General features: G+C 37.6%; 1 protein-coding gene across 1 annotated transcript; it reads left to right on the top strand.

The window, feature by feature from the left end:
* The first annotated feature begins 37 nt into the window (after positions 1-37).
* Positions 38-10,688, top strand: LOC139717330 (serine--tRNA ligase, mitochondrial-like). Its single transcript, XM_071628835.1, has 11 exons — positions 38-43; positions 2,131-2,487; positions 3,794-3,847; positions 4,954-5,072; positions 5,509-5,680; positions 6,120-6,231; positions 7,010-7,143; positions 8,000-8,112; positions 8,468-8,561; positions 9,371-9,466; positions 10,443-10,688. The coding sequence occupies exons 1-11, from the start codon at positions 38-40 to the stop codon at positions 10,608-10,610; spliced, it is 1,425 nt and encodes a 474-aa protein (XP_071484936.1). The 3' UTR covers positions 10,611-10,688.
* Positions 10,689-18,000: the final 7,312 nt, after the last annotated feature.

Here is an 18,000-nt window from a genome sequence, read left to right as displayed (position 1 = left end):
AAACAGATGCGCATCAGTACGTTACGTTCCCTACAACATGAAGGTAAGTGGTTGTATTTTTTCAATTCAATTCAATTCAATTCAATCATAGTTTATTTCCGATCAACGAAAATCAAAACATAGTACAAAGTATACATGTCATGAAATGATATTTTTCAAACATTAAGGATTTGCAAAAGATTCATGTAGTATCCGAGATAAATTATATAACAACATATATTTATATATATATATACGAGGAGGATACTTCGTGGGCGTGCGGAAAATAGATTCGATATGAAAATAGTGATCCACTAAAAAGCAAAGCTTGTGGGACGTGGATCGCTAGAGCAAGATCAATGAATGTACACAATGTATGTTTTTATGAACGATATAGAAAAAAAAGCACTGTTAGAGCGCAGACCTCTGTCAAGCCAGCAGCTCATTTCCACCCATACACGCATGAACACGCGCATTAGTGTGGGTATACTGAGTCTTTGAATAATGCCTCCGCTGCCTTGAATGCAGACTAAGCTAGCCCACTTGAGATGGCGTTTGCACCCAAATGCATGATCTAGTCCGCGAGATCGTTGTGTCGCGATTAGTCTCAGTTTAGACACAAAAGATATACAAGTCCAGACCGTATTGGCTAAATATTCACAAACCATGTCAATTAGTCACGGCCAGTGCCGTATATACGGCACTGGTCACGGCTAATAGATCTTCATGTCGTCAACAAGTGAATCTCGTCGACCATGCTTTCCATCTCTGAATATCTCGCAAAATCTCGGATGCTGAAAAGGACATGCGCAAAAACCTGCGCGTACGCTAATTTTTTTATCTATACACACCTACAGCAGCAGCAGCAGCTCCCACAGCTTGAACTCCCTTGGAAGTTCATTGATCCTATATGCCAAAAGATTAAAAAATAAAAAAAAAAACTTAAAAAAAAATCAATTAAAAAAAAAACTTCGAGAAAAAACATTTTCTCAGATTTGGTGATTTTTTGTGGTTTTTGGTGATTTTTCACAGGCCTTTTGGTGATTTTGTTCCGTTGGGACCTGGCAACGCTGCATGCATGCTGCTGCTAGCGGGGCGCGCCGGGTCATTGCAACATAGAGTTTACGAGTTATACTTATAGTCCGTTTTCTCACGGAAACGTGAAAATAGAACTGCATCTGACATTCCAGGGTAAGTGATTTGATGAAACACTATATTTACCGGATTTGTAGTTTACCTGAGATCTGCGCTGAAGACAAAAACCACTGTGGAACCAGCAGTTCAAGAACAGCCTAGTGAGAACCAACGTGAAGTAGAACGTGTGGGACTGTGTACATGAGCACTATACCCTTTATGCTTCTGCCAGCAATGTGAATGAATGTGTCTCCTTCAAGTCGTAGATGTTCTTGTCTATGGGCCTGTAGATGAGTACGAGTCACGGTGCTTCCACTGCTATGAATAAGTTAAAACAGTGTTGGTTTGGATGGAGATGCAGGTTTCAAACTCTTGTGTGTGTGTGTTACACCACACCACTGAACTGTGTTTGTTTTGTGAGATGAAGAGAAACCTCTTCAATAAAATGTGACAGCACAGGCCACAACTCTTTGTTTTACCTTGTTTTTTGATATCTCAGTCATTTCAAACCTGATTTTCATCAAATTATAAACTTTCAATTGTATGTTCTTTAACATTTCATGGAATGGTTTTGAAATAGGGCTTATCTTGCAGAACGTTAAAAGCTGATTTTTCACCTCAACCAACACTATTTAAGAGATCTATAGTAGACACCGGTTCCGATACCATCCCTTAAAAGCGAGAAACAGAAATAAAGTTATATGTAGAAAGGAGGAGGTCATGTTAATTCAGAACAGAAAGCTCAAATGACTGGAGAATGTACGACAGTGTTGAGGTCATGGCCATGTTTTTATCACCTTGCATATTAATTATGCTTGACTGGGCTGGGACACACAGATGTCTAATACCGGTACCAGGATTACTAGTTACACTTCAAGACATTCTTATGGTAATTACAATTCTGTCATTTTAGAATATAATGTGCTTTCCCACAACTTGACTACAATTAGAAACATCTTTACATTTGAATTTACTTATTACTGATCTTAGAATGAATGTCCCCTCTCTGCACCATAGATGGCTACACTCTGTGAGAATAAGTTACGTCTGTGCTGGAGATTGTCACATCTCAGGAAATTCTTCCAGCAGTCCTCCACGGGCATTGCATTTTCGTGGAAGAATGCATTGACCTCAGCAGCATCAACTGGAAGAGAAGGCAACCTGGCAGGAGGAGGCTGTAGCCTCTGCCGTGGACCTCCCACCTACCAGCGGCTGTCCAGGAGATTGATGGCCAGCGACGCATCAGAGACGAGAGACTGGATTTACTCGGCAGACTTCAAGCCTGACATAGATCTGGCACACATTGGACAAAATGCCCAACTTATTGCAGCCAGCATCAAGCATAGAAAGGGCACAGTGGACATCACTGAAGTTGTGAGTGATAGCTTATGAGGGGCTTTATAATTTGCAAGTGCATAGCTTTTTATGACATTTTTATCCAGGGCACAAATGTATGACTTGTTTTCTTTTTTTTTTCATTTATTTGAGTGTGAATGTCTGTCAGCTGGTGTGAATAGCCTCTCAGTGAGTAGACAGAAAAATCTGTCTGTCTGTCCGGAGGAGGCTTTTATTTCTTTTCACTTTACCAGCTCTCCTCCATATTTATAGGAGGGGATTCCGTGAAGCCAGACGCAGTCTTCACGGAACATATCCCCAACGACCAGATACAGACCGATCTTTCAGTCAAATCAGTGAGATGAAAGCATACTATAACCTACCCTATGTTTGTCATGCATGTAGCATCATCAGTAGGAAGAGTTCTATAAAGTAGATAATGCATATTCAAGTTCAGGTTCATTTCAACAAACACATGTCATTACAAAGCAGGAAAATATTTGGAATCTGCACTGTGAACAGATATATACGGGTATTCATTCATATGGGTGTCTGTGCAAAACCGAAACAAAGCAAACGTGAAAGCCCTGTGTTAGTTTATCAGAATGCAGTATCATAGGTGCAAAGGTCTCCCTAATTTAGTAGAAATACTCTGGTTATTTGGTGTTATATATTTGGTGTTAGATTACTTTACAATTTTTCAACTGACTGCTTCTGTATCTTGTTTTCTTTGGTCGCAGATGACAAAGTTGCATCTCCTTCAAGGCATTCAGACAAAGGTTTCTCAGCTCCAGAAAGACATCGAAGATCTCCAAAATGAAGAGCAGGTGAGCTGTTGATTACAGCAGTAAGATAAGATTCATGAATGCCTCAGTATGGTTCCATCATGCAAGCCCTTAATCATGTGCAGTGACAAGATTTATTTCATGTTATGTTTTGAGTAGTTTTGCTACGCTTTCACTTTGCACAGAGTCACTGTTGCCTATTTGGTTGGAAGTTTGATGACAATTTGGGTTGGCAAAGATAAACTTTGAGAGGGAGATGATTATTCCCAAAAAAGTGAAACATCACAAAGACTTATGGCAATCACAAGAAAGTCTGTGTAATAGATAGGATGTGTCAAAATTCATATGAACTCAAAATGCAATCCAATATTTCACAGCAGTCTAACTCAGCTGTCATCTTTTCAAAAGAATAAGAATTCCTTTTGTATGCAGCAAAGACTGAACCCTCCATGACGATTTCTTCCTTGTCCATCTCTCATTACTGAATTCGACATCTGTAGGATACATGTGAAAAAGAGGGACAACTCAAAGAGCAAACTGCACTCCTGCAGGAAGCTGAGAGCAATTTCTACCAACTGGCTGTGGCCATTCCAAACTCCACTCATCCAGATGTGGTAAGATTTAGTGTCACATTAGAAACTTAAAATGTATCTCTCATGGTGGATCAGTTTTGGTGAACTTTGTTTTGTTTTATAGTTTTGGCTGAAGAGATTACTTTTGTGAAAACTTTGTTATCTCCGAAAAAGGTCCATACTGTATGTGTCATTAGTGTTGTGACAGTTTGGTGGAACACACAGTTAATGAAAATTTCCACATCACTAAATCTCCACATGATAGTTTCCTTGCACTCTGACTGTAGATTTAGACGTTGATTTACAGGTAAAATAGTACCAGTCAACTTTGCTGATGAACAAGCAACAAGAATGTACCAGGTACATGGATCGGTTTCTACAGACTAAAACTGTGAACTCATTGACCCGTTGAATTAAACAAAGTGTGAGCTTGAACATTTAGCAGAGCAAATTTATCTGAGGTAATATAGTTTTGGAGAATGTCCATTCAATCTTACATATGTGTATAACACTCTCCATACTACCGTAAAATGAATTGATTGCAAAAATTGCAAAGGCATACCTGATGAGGAGTAAGGAATTGAAGAATTTCACATGTCAAGTCGTGATTCATGATGCATTATGTGGCATCCAGTCAAGCATGGTACTGAGTTAAATCATGATAGAGCAAGGAAATTTGTTCAGTCTTATAATAGACTCGGTAAAAGTGAGAGGTCAAGGTAGCATCGTTGAGGATTTTTTTCTGATAAAAAAAAGATTTTATTACATTTAGTTAAATTTTTACAGAAGCTAACTCTGACAAAATCGTGAGAATGATAAAGGATATGCCATTTGTCATTGTCAAATTTATGACATTGTATAATGTGATGAAGCAGTTTATACAAGCTGTAGTATTTAAAAAAGTAAATCTAAATATTTGTGAGCGTATTTTTTGTGAGGTTAGGAATCAAATGATAAGATTAAACTACCAAATCAGTAAGGTAACTGCAGAGTCATTTGAAGTGTTAGAGTAGGCCATGTATGATAATAACTGGTGACTGGTTACTCTTTTTTTCTCCACCAATCAATGTAGTCCCAGTATATTTTACATTGAAGCTAACTAATTATTAAAGTGGAAATGCAAACTTTCATATCATTATCAAAATCAGCCTCTTTCAGAGGATGCAGAGCCTGTGCTGATTGAAGAAATCAACCAGAAGAGAATGTTTGACTTCCCTATGAAGGGTCACGTCGAACTCGGTGAGAATTTGGACATACTACGACTGAAGTAAGTTGGCATCCAATGCAGAAAAGCCTGTATACATTTATGTGAAAGTGAAATAGAGATTAATGGCTTCCAATAAATAAAATTTGATATTGCATTTGTCATAATTGTGAACAGTCACTCTAGGCCCCTTCTTTGTGCAAGATTCAAAGGGCATTGATTTCTCACTCCCCCCCCCCCCCCATAAAAATCTTTCCAAAGGCATGCCAAAATTCAAACAGGGCCCTTAAAGTACATCATCATTGGGAAAAAAAAAATGTATTATGTGCATACAGTGTACATGACATGTAATCAAGTGTTGGAACAAGAAACACAAATCTGATTACATCAAAAAGCAATAACCCAGAACTGATTCTTTTGGAACAATCACTGTGATAGTGCATAAAAAAAAAGGAGATGTAAGTTCAAAAGTATTTTTTCCTATTATTGTTTCTGACAGAAATCTTGGCCATGTGACAGGGCACAGATCATATTACCTGAAAGGTGCGGGGGCAATGCTGGAGGATGCCCTCGTAAGGTTTACAGTTGACAGGTTGGTCCACCGACATGGATTCACAGTCTTAAAGGTTCCAGATGTTGTGAAGCCTGTTGTTTTTGTGAGTATTCCTGATGTATGTGCTATTGAAGTTTTGTTTTTGATGATGCATCAGAAATTTCCAGGAGATTCCCAAGAAAAGAAGATTTTCAACAAAATATCTGCAATATTATGTTTGGATTCATATCGACTGTTGATAGTCATGAGAGAATGTGGATACGTATCATACGTTGTACGTTTTAGAGTGCAAGTCACAAACATCTGAACTGCATTGTAGATGTTGCCTTCATTTGAATAAGCATGGTCCTTGGGATCATGGTACAGACCAAAAATTCCACCATTCAAAGACTTTTTGTCAGGAGATTTTCACATAAGGTATTCCTGTTTTTCTCAGTGTTAGACTTGAGTGGTTGCTGATATTCTGTGTCCAGTTGATGAAACTAGATAATACAAAATCAAAATTATGAGAACAGCATGATTTTCTTTTCTTTTTTTTTGACTCTTCCTGACTGCAGGAGGGTTGTGGAATGAGGACCAAAGGCCTTCACACTCAAGTTTATCGTCTCTCACCTGCACACCAAGATAGTGACTACTGCCTGGCCGGGACAGCTGAAGTTGGAATAGCAGGTATTGTGAATAACCCGCCTGTCATATGTACATTGAGTTTTGTTGTCATCTATTGCATTGTTGTTGTTTCATGTACAGTGTATTCAAAGTTGCTAGGATTTTCTCCATGTTCTTTGTAATAGACCACTTGGGTGTCTTATTCCTTAGTTCAGACAGTGAAAGTGTAATTCAATTTTCTCTTTCTTGCTTCATTTTTAGCCCTGCATATCTGACCAAACAGACTTTAACATGCATAAACTCTTAATAGAACATGAAGATGACATATGAAGAGTTGTGGAGTCATGACTGGGTGTTTTGGGTTGCTTGATTTATTCCACTGAGATGCTGCCTAACAGTCATTAGTTTCTCATTGGTTACTTCCCTCACAATCTTTGTAGTATTGTGATTGGTGGGACAAAACAATATGAGTTCCCTTAGAATAAACCAGTAATGTAGAAAAAATACAATCACCACTAAGATCTGGGCCCTGTTTTATGAAGAGTTATAATTGATTATATAGTTGATTTCTATGGTAAGTCTGTGGCAGCCTGTGTGGTAAGGAAATTTATAATCCATTATATCTTTTGATAAAACAGGGCCCTGATTACCTACACTATGTAAATAATACCTCCTGTACTAGCACTTGGCAAGCAATGAGGTTAATTTGCTGAGAATGTTCATGTGAATTTAGGAAAACAATAAAGTAAACAGGAGAAAACATAGTTCTCTGCTGTACAATTGAATCTGTGCTGTGTGGAAGATGTTGACACTTACAGCTATTGTGCATCCCCAACAACAGGATACTTTCTGAACAAGACCCTGGAGATGAGTGAGCTTCCAAAGCGAATGTGCGCTGTGAGTCGCTGCTTCAGGGCGGAGACTGCTCACAGTGCTGAGGCAAGGGGCCTGTATCGAGTCCACCAATTCACCAAGGTAGGATGCCTTCATTAACCCTTTATGTGCTTTGTGAGTGCCATAATAATGGCACAGACACCCTATAACATTGTACACACTGTCCAAAGTCCCTGGCACAGAAAGGGTTTAGAAAATTGTAAGAGACCTAGCTGCAGATGCACTGTTAAAGTGGGACTTTTTCAGTGATTGATGTTTTTGCTCTATGCCACTTGCAGTGAACTTCACTTGCTTGAAGCGTGGCAGATGAGAGTGTTGCTGCACACATTTCAATACCTCTCATAAGCAGCTGAGTGTTCTTAATTCAACATTGTTTCTGTAGAGTGCAGAATTTCCCTGTTGTGGCATATTTGTCCATGTCATGGTTATAGGAATTACTGCTTTTCATGCCTAGCCTGTCACCAAGGCTTGTTGCTGTTTTGTTTATTTGTTTGTTTGTTTGTTTCTTTGTTTTTGTCTTTGTTTTTCTGAATGTGCTAGAATCCATAAACTAACAGGTAGACTAATAGCTAGCCAGCTTTGATTTGTAGTCCAGGATTGATATGTCTTGGTCCATTGATCTCAGTAGGTTGTAAATGCTCAGTGCAGTAGTCTATTCCCATGGTTCTGCAGTGGTAGTTAATTTTTTGTGCAGCTGAACTGACAAATGCAATTAGAATGTGTCATAAGCACTGCAAAAAGGAAGCAAGCCTGCCCACCTGCTGATGTCTTTGTAGCTACTTAATTTTTTTGCAAAAGCTTGGAAATTCTGATATTTTTTACCAATGTTAGCCACGTATAGACTGTAATTGTGCACATGACCTTGGGTAACAACATTTGCAGTTTAGTGATTGTAATACAATTTACTGTTCTTTTTTTCTTAATTCTTTCTGTCCAGGTGGAGATGTTCAGTGTGGTAGCCAATGAGACAGGGAAGGAGAGCGAAGATATGTTCTGGGAGCTTGTTGGTATTCAGAGGGCGCTCTTCAAGGAGCTCGGTTTGCACTTCCAGTAAGAATCTGTAAAAATTTATTCATAATGATGTCTGTAGTGAGATATCTCAGCCATTATCTATTAGTGTCTACTCTTCTTAAACCCAAGATCAAAGTGAAAAGAAAAAGAAAATTGATAAGTCATCTCAGTCACATTTGTTTGCTGGAGATCCTAGAAATCAGGTGTTTGTGATAATAACAGTAGTGATGATAATAATAACAATAATGACAATTATTATGACGAGAGTGAGATTGGATAATGTGCCATATTACCCCACCCCCCAAAGAAAGAGAAAAGTGATGTAATTAGCAATAACAGAGGAGTCATTTTCATCTTTTTGCTTGTTTCCTGTCTTATTTCCATTGCTCCATAGGATTCTAGACATGCCAGCCCATGATCTAGGGGCTCCAGCATACAGGAAGTTTGACATTGAAGCCTGGATGCCCCACAGAAACTCCTATGGAGAGGTAAGACCAAAGATCCCCCGAGGGACCCATTTCATAAAAGATGCTAGGATATTAACTGTTGCTGGAATGACAACTTCAAATAGCAACAGCCAATCAGGAACCTGACTTCTTATCGTTACTATATGACAATTGCTATTCTAGCAAGAGATGCTATCATATCACCTTTTTTTATGAAATGGGGCCCTGGGCCCTGTCTTATAAAACTTGTGATAGAAATCAATCAATCACAAATCTGATATCAATCGCAACCTGTGATTGATTGATTGCAGTTCTCTGTCTTAATTTAAATCATAACTTTTTTATAAGATGGATTTACATTCAGTCGTAAAGTTGCGATTGATTTGAATCAATCACAAGTCTTTATAAGATGGGACCCGTGCCACATTTGAATTGGATAAAGGTTAAAATGAAAAATCCAGTGTTTTGGATGATGTATGAGCAATCAGTGTTTGCTTGATTGGTTAAGTGACTGATGGTCTATATGTGTCATTGAAGGAGCCAAGTGATGCTTCTCTGAAAGTATGACAGCATGGGTTATACAAAGATGCCAACTGTTACTTTGGGGGGGGGGGGGCAGTATCTAGTGCTGTTTTTTTTTTTAATTTTCAAAATACTGCATTATTGATTTGTCTGCTCAAGAACCGCAATCTGTTCTACAAATCCATACATGGCACTATCAATTTATTGTACCACATAATGTAAAATTATATACATCACCTGGAATGTCCCCTTACAAGCAATCTGTGGAGTAATACTATTTATCGAATGTGGCATAAGCAATAACATCCGTATATGTGATTCCTCTACAGATTTCCAGTGCATCCAATTGCACAGATTTCCAGAGCAGGCGGCTTAAAATCAAGTACAGGCCAGAGGAACAGGAGGTTGCAAAATATGCGCGCACTGTGAGTTCACACACTTTTTTTTTTTTTTTTGGATTCGTCTGTCTGTCCTGTTTTTCTCTCTTCCTTTTCTAGTCAAGACAAAATATTGAAGGACACTTTTCATGAAGCAAAATTTACTCAACAAAATTTATTCCCGGTGTTTCTTACATGGTCTGCAATAATTGTTTAATAGGCTCACATTAAACGCCCTTGCTTGTTCAGTCTTTGTACACAAAAATGGTGATTTTTTTTTGTGGTCTGCTTGTGTGAACTCTACTAGCCATATTTCTTGACAGATTGTGTTCAGGTTTTGTACAGAGGTCTATCTTGGTCAATCTGAACCCCTGTAAGTTTTGGTGATGCTGCCCCCAATACCTAGTATCCTGCCTTTTACAGGGTCAAAGGTAGCCACCATGTTATATTTTGTGTGTGCGCTCTACCATGCTCATTATTTTATTCATCAATTTTCTTCAAAACTCATATGGGGACTGTTCATCATGGTAAAACTTTGACCCCTCATTGTATTTGATGATGATGCTGCCCCCAATATTCCACCTTTTATACATAGGATCAAAGGTCATATTTTAGTGGATGTCTTCTGTGCATCATACTCTACAGGAAGCATTTTGTGACAGACATTTTTGAAATTTTGTACTCAAGTGTATGATGGTCAATTCTAGACCCCTATTGTTTTGGGGGATGCTGTCATCATTGTTCCATCTTTTATAGGGTCAAAGGTCATATTTAGGCTGCTTACTTGTTAACACTGAACCGGACACGTTTTTTTACTTTTTTTCTTTGGTTTGCAGGTTAATCATGGTGTACTCTAAACCCCTATAGTTTAACAGCCTAGTTGATACACTTCAGTTGTGTGGCAAAGTGGTATTTCTAGTTTTCATGAGGGATGCACTGCAATTTTTTTTTTAACTCTATAATGTATATTTCAGTGATTTTACAGTCTATATGCCACTTTCTCCCTAATTTTCTTGTGTTCTAGCTAAATGGTACAGCGTGCGCAGTGCCCAGGATGATCATTGCCATCCTGGAGAATTTTCAGCAACGGGACGGAAGCATCCGCATCCCAGAACCACTTCAGCCCTACATGGATGGGATGTCGCTGATCACGCAGCCTGCATCTGGCCTCGTTCACTTCACTAGATTGTGAAACCCCGTGCTAGCACAATAGTGGAGAATATGAACCATCTTCTAGCATGCGTTCCTTCCATGCATGGTAGATATTGGACCTGCCAATTCAGAATTACGCTTGCTCTTGACTCCAACTTCCTCTGTTCTGATGCACCACATCTGTGGAACTCGTTACCAGTCCCGCTTTGGAATTGCTACAACCTCAATACCTTCAAATCTGAACTGAAGACTTAACTTTTCCAGCAGATTTGTGAATGATGTATGACACATTGTGGGAGCCGGGCACATTTGAATGCTTCTACAGATAAATGGTGTGATATAAATGCTGTTTCATCATCATCATCTTCATCATCATCATCATCATCATCATCTGAACTGAAGACTTAACTTTTCCAGCAGATTTGTGAATGATGTGTGACACATTGTGGGAGCCGGGCACATTTGAATGCTTCTACAGATAAATGGTGTGATATAAATGCTGTTTCATCATCATCATCATCATCATCATCATCATCATCATCATCAACATAATTGCCCTTCTTTTGCACAAGGATGACAGATAATCCAGACCGGAATCATTAACGTTTAAGATTGGACTTAGCATAGTAAATCCACTGACAAACCTTGAGCAGAATCACTCAATTCTACAGTGAGATGTCTTTGAAGTCAAGATGTCATATCACGCTGATGTCATTGTAAATGAGAGATTCATTTTGGCATATTTGTAAGAGCCCAGAAAAATTTTTCATGAACTTTCTCCCTTCCTCACCTCCTCACCTCAAGAGAAACCCCGATATAAGTGAAAGGAAGGTACAGTATATAGACTTTATTGGACTTTAAATGTTGATGATGATAGACAAAACATATTTGTGACTTGCTTCTGTAAGTCAAAGTAAGGTAGAAGAAATCTGATTTCATCATCACTCAACCACATCTCTACTGCTCAACCAAGCACCTGATTTTTCCAATCACTCTCAAGAGGTGAGCTATTTTTTTCAATAACTGAAGCATTCTACACATCAGTCACAATCTTTCAATACCCTTGTCAAAGAGGCTGTCGACTCATTAGCCAGAATTAGTTTACAGCCATTTCAGGGTTGGCAGTTAACTCTGCAGGGCAGTGTCAAATTGACCCAGCATCACAAACCACAAAGAGTTGCCAGATGTGGAGTTTTAGCTATGGGCAGATTCTGAAAGAGCAGATTCTATAGAGCTTTAGAATGATGTATAACTTGATATAAATGGACTATCCTTAACGATCTAAATAATGGAAAGAAAGGGCACACTGTGGAAGAAAGGGTATTGTGAAATGAGGCTTTAAAAGTTTAGGGTCTATTCAAGCACTTAATCTCACCAAGCTGTGCTGTGTGCAGTGAATGGAACAAAAATCAGGATGTGAAACTCTATAGCAACTACAGTGAAGGGTTTATCAGATTAAGCTGAAATTTTGCACACTCTTTCAACATGTTCTATTCATGACAAGTACATGCACTAACTTGCAAAGCATTAGCATCATCTTTTCAAAAGTTCTTGAAAGTGAAGAGTGTGTTTTTTTTTTTTAGAAATTAAAAAGAGCCTCGTCACACTTTTCTACAAAAAGATGTTCAAGAAAAACGAGGCTCTGTCTATCAGTGCTGGTGATATTGATTCAGTAGTACAACTGTACTGTAATAAAAATGGACATTTTTGCAGCGTGGAGTTTTAGTGCTTTTCTTGCCACATGCACCTAGCACGAAGATGAAAGCACGCAAATACTTTTGCTTCCTATAAAAAATTACTCATGCAAAAATATCCACTTTTACATGAGTTTAAAGTGATCATATAGTTTTGGTTGAGACCTAATTTCAGGTTTCTAACATTTTTTGGTGAGATAATGAGAAACCTCTTATGAAATAATGAAAGAGCATGTAATTCTATGAGAAATTCAACGTTTATTTCATGAAAATTGGTTTTGAAATGACTGAGATATCCAAAAAAGAGCGATTCTAATAAAGTGTGGGACCCACACTTTATTACGATCGCTTTGTTTTACTTTGTTTTTGGATGTTTCAGTCATTCCAAATGCGATTTTCATCAAATAAACCTTGAATTCCTCATAAAATTGTATGCTCTGTACTATATCATAAGTGTTTTCTTAGTATCGCGCAAAAAGTTAAAAGCCCAATTCTCATCTCCACCAATACTGTACCATCCCTTTAAACATACGATACAAAATTGGTGGCCATTATGCACATAGCTTTTCTCAAGTCTTAGGGGGATTGTCTTAGTGGCCGCACAGAGTAGGTGGCTGCTATAGCTGGCCGTTACGGCAGGTTTGGCTGTACATTGAATACAGCAGTAATCGGTGAAAAGCATCAGAGAAGACCTACAGTGTAGGAAGATATTTGATATACCGTAGACTCTATCCAGTCCCATTTTGTTTCTAAACATACAGTTTGTACCTCACTGGTGTGTTTCTATACATTTTTTTTTTTTGCTTTCTACCTACAGTACTTGCCTCTCTCAAGCATCACATATACAATTGTACATACAATTGTATAAGCAAGAGGAACCTAACGGCTTTACCATTCTTTACCCTCTCTTCTCATCTCTCTTTGCATATTATGATTGTGCAATGTTTATCTCACATCTGTCAAAATTGTAAGGTGACTCGCATAAGCATAGTCACAAGGAATTAAAAATGACAATATTTCCTCGCATAGCTTGTCTTGTGCATTTCCATTTATTGAGCTGTATTGAAAATACCAATATGTATCTCGTAAATCACATCTGTAGAAGCAGTAAGAAGGTCTATAATTACACTATTCTATTATTCAGAACTGACATCTAGCGATCATTAATATTACTATACTCGAGAGCCCGAATTCACGACCGTAGTTAAAATCTAATCCATTGTAGCTTAAATTCAGTCCACAGACAAAAGCAAAGCGCGAAATTGGCATACCTTTTACATACGCGTATCGGTGCACATTCATTGGATGTCTTTTGGCCAGCATGATTTATCACGCACATTTATGCTGACAAAATTTGCATAACCCATGGGTTAAATCAAAACTAACTCCAGGAATTTGGGTCAAGATGTTAAGAGCTCCAGTGGAGTGGCATTTACCCTGTGAACAACTCTGAATGCCAATACAGGCACATCGACAGTCACATGTACTTCTTTGTCTACTGTATACGCTATAATTTTCGCGTACATAAATTTTCGCGAATTGCCGCTGTCACACATTTTCGCGAGTGGTTAAATTCGCGATTGGGGGACCAGAGAAAATATGAAGTGCCAAAGAAAGTGTGAATTTTCAACTTACTAGCAAATAAGAATGATACTAGTTATACACTGCATGAAAAAAACTTACCAAACTCTGCGGACTAGTAAGTTAGAATTCAACATTTTTGAAGTGGTTAAGTCCATCGCGCTAGATTTCTGACGAGTGGTCCCCTTGCGGATGGATTGGCTCTCTACAGTATTCATAAGTAGACGTGGACATGCGTAAACAAGCTTAGCCAGTATGGTCTGTTCGGTAAGCCGTGACATGGTATACTAGTACTGAAATGTTCGTATCATCAAGGCAAGGGATTCATTTTGGAAGGTAATATTTTCACGTGTTGTTAATTTCGCGAATAGCTCCCGACTCGCAAAATTCGCGAAAATAAAACCCCCGCGAAATATATAGCGTATACAGTATATCAAAAGGCTACAAGCGGAGTGTGTGCGTATGCATGCATGCATATGCACATGTAGAGCTCTTTGTTTCTACAAAATATTTAACATTTGCGCACCAGTTTGGGCAGGTGAACTTCAAAGTCCTCAAAAGGTTACAAGCTAAAACTGGTGTTGTAATTTCATACATATTGATTTCACTATTGATTCTGACACCTTTTCTTGAAATCTTGACACAAGACACCTTGTTTTACAGTGTCTGGAGGTTGATTGTGTTGAAAAGAATATTTCGTATACAGGCCACTCCAATAATAATGAAGTCTACATGACTGGCAGTTTTTTTCCCCATTTTTTGTTATAGCTGAACAGTAAATTATATCAAGATATACACTGTATTATATAGACGATCATTTTGGGACCTGAATTTTACTTCACTGTATTGATAATTTCGTTATAACCGTGTTCTTTATTATGTGAGTGCACTGTAACAAGTTAACGACATGTATGTTAAGTTCTGAAATGTGTGGCATACGAAAGAAAAACCCAAATATTCGTTTCACCTTTTTTCTCTCTGTTGTTTAGAAGAATCTCATGTATAATGTATGCAATACAAGTATCATGTGATGTAGAGTACCAAAGTGATGATGTCACAGTCTTTTGTTATAGCTTGGGTTGGAACCAGGTGTGGACATAAACACTCAGGCCAGATGAGATTGTTTACAACCAGTTTCCATGGCAATGAATGGCTATGACATCACACTTTGGTACTCTATGCAGAATATAACTACTGTACTGAAAGTGAAAGAGAGTTTTGATTGCTTTTTACACGTAGTTGTAACTCATTTCAATAGAATAACTTGTAGATATAGCACACATGTAAAATAAAAGATTTGAGTATCTAAGAAAGTATGATTATGACAAATGTATATTAAGCAAGAACACATTAGTTACACATAAAATATATATGCTATTGATTGCCCTAAATATACAAATATAAATCTTTCTCGAAACAAACATCTTATGAGACAAAGCTTAACATATTCTGAACATACTCTTATTCCACAAAATGTTCTGAACTAAACACATACAAATTGTACAACTACACAGCACATAATCAGTACATGGCATGTACAAAGATAAAACAAAACTTCCCAGTGACAAATACTTCAGCTCATTGTGGAAAACATTAGCTTATCTGTGCCATTTAAAAAAAAATATTTAAAAAAATCCTCTTAATTGATGTTGACATAGCTACTGTTGAAGGGACAAATCACATGCTTATAATCAGGTAACTACATGATTAACAATCATAAGTTCCCTTTGAGACATAAATGTACTGATACATGTACATCAGTGAGATTAAGATACCATGTAGTGGAGCGGCATAGCTTGAAAAATTAGAGGAATTGTGCATTTTATGATAAAAGCACCAAATTTCGCACACATGTTGACAATGACATTTGAAATAAATTCAGATATTGGGCCATCGTAAATAGCGCCCTCAGCGGCCATGGCAGCCATTTTTCAAAATGGGCGCCATAAAATGCCATTTTTCATGAAAAATTACAAATTTCAGAAGGGAAAATCAATAAGATTTTGCAAACGAGTGGGAAGTAACATTTAAAATAAATTCAGATATTGGGCCACCGCAAATTGCGCCCTCAACGGCCATGGCAGCCATTTTTCAAAATGGCCGCCATAAATGCCATTTTTCGCAAAAAATTAAAATTTTCAGAAGGGAAGATCAGGAAGATTTTGCGAACGAGTGGGAAATAACATTAAAAATAAATTCAGATATTGGGCCATCGTAAACAGCGCCCTCAACGGCCATAGCAGCCATTTTTTCAAAATGGCCGCCATAAATGCCATTTTTCGTAAAAATTTACAAATTTCAATAGGGAAAATCAATAAGATTTTGCAAACGACTGGAATATAGCATTTAAAATGAATTTAGATATCGGGCCATCACAAATTGCGCCCTCAACGGTCATGGCAGGGATTCTTCAAAATGGCCGCCATAAATGCCAGTTTTCGTAAAATTTTACAAATTTCAGAAGGGAAATGAGTAAGATTTCGCAAACAAGTGGGAAATAACATTCAAAATAAATTTAGATATTGGACCATCGCAAATTGCCCCCCCCCCCCCCCCCCAACGGTCATGGCAGCCATTTTTTTTCAAAATGGTCGCCATAAATTCAACTTTTTATAAAAATTAACTTCAGAAGGGAAAATCAACAAGATTTTGCAAACGAGTGGGAAATAAAATTCAAAATAAATTTAGATGTTGGGCCATTGCAAATTATGCCCTAAACGCCAATGGCGGCCATGTTTAAAATTGACTGCCATAAATACCACCTTTTTCTCTGAATTTACTAATTCCAGAAGGAAAAGTTAATAAGATCTTGCACTCAATTGAAAAATTCCGCTTGAAATATATCTTGCGCCTATGTATTACATTATTGTAAATAGCGCCCTCAATGGCCATTGCAGCCATTTTTCAAAATGGCCACCATGGATTCCATTATTTTTCATTTCCTGATTTCACCAAAGGAAAAGTCAGTAAGATTTTGCACACAATTTGATAATTATGTTTGAAATAAATGTTTGTATTAGATAACTATAATACTGCTCTCAACGGCCATGGCCGCCATATTCCAAAATTGCTGCCATTGTCATAATCATTTTGTTTTAAAAAATGGTAATTTCTGAAAGAAAAGTTAGCAAATGTGTACATAAATTGAAAAATCATGTTTAAAATCAAACAATATATCTATATTGCATTAACTCTAGAAATTGTTCCTTCACAAATTTTCAAGACGAACAAATTGCTAGTAACGGCAATTGCAGCCATTTTCCAAAATGGCTGTCATAGATGCCATTTTTTTAGATGAAGATGCCCCAATGCCGGAAGAAGACAATAAACTTTTTTTTTTCGCAAGTTGACAATTACAAATAAAGAAGTTTAGACATTTAGCCATCATAAGCTGTGTTCTCAATTGCTATTTCAGCTATTTGTCAAAATGGCTACAATACACTCTTCTTTTTTCTATCAAAAACAAAAAGAAAAAAAAAGAAGCAGACATCCATGGCGGTCAGCATGGCCCTTGAGGGCGCCTTCTAAGAAGACCTTATACTTAAATTTATTTTTGAGCATAATTTTCAACTTGTTTGCAAAGTCTTATTAACTTTTCCTTCTGACATCAGCAAATTTTTGCAAAAAAAAAAAAAAAAAACGTGGGGGGGGGGGGGGCATCCATGGCAGCTGTTTTGAAACTTGGCTGCTACGGCTGTTGAGGGTGCACTTTTGGATGGCCTATTATCAAATTCAGTTTAAATGTAATTTTTCACCTTTGTGGAAATTCTGATTGACGACTGCAACACTTTACGAAAAAAAGACATTCATGGTGGCCATTTTGAAAAATGGCTGGAATGGCATTTCAGGGGGCAATTTGCAATGGCCCAATAAGTTTACTTTTCAATGTAATTTCCCACCTGTTTGTAAAATCTCGTTGGCTTTCCCTTCTGATTTCAGTAAATGTTTTCGAAAATATAGCATTTATGGCGGTCATTTTGAAAAATGGCTGTCATGACCGTTAAGGGCGCAGTTTCCGATGGCCCAATATGGAGATTTGTTTCAAATGTCATTTCCCATTTATAACCAAAATTTCATTGACTTTTCCTTTTGAAATTAGTATTTTTTTTTTAAATGAAAAAGTGACACTTATGGTGCCCATTAAAAAAAAAAATT

This window comes from Diadema antillarum, unplaced genomic scaffold, assembly GCF_040938485.1.
Source record: "Diadema antillarum isolate AM-2024a unplaced genomic scaffold, OU_Dant_1.0 scf00000074, whole genome shotgun sequence".
Classification (NCBI taxonomy): domain Eukaryota; kingdom Metazoa; phylum Echinodermata; class Echinoidea; order Diadematoida; family Diadematidae; genus Diadema; species Diadema antillarum.
Note: the sequence above shows the minus strand (reverse complement) of the source record. Positions and strands in the feature narration are given on the sequence as shown.

What these genes read in the sequence shown, in the direction of transcription:
- LOC139717330 (XM_071628835.1), top strand. An exon ending in TTTTTGTGAGTATTCCTGAT is followed by an intron (nt 5,681 to 6,119) that starts GTATGTGCTATT and finishes TCCTGACTGCAG; the next exon opens with GAGGGTTGTGGAATGAGGAC. An exon ending in GAGCTCGGTTTGCACTTCCA is followed by an intron (nt 8,113 to 8,467) that starts GTAAGAATCTGT and finishes ATTGCTCCATAG; the next exon opens with GATTCTAGACATGCCAGCCC.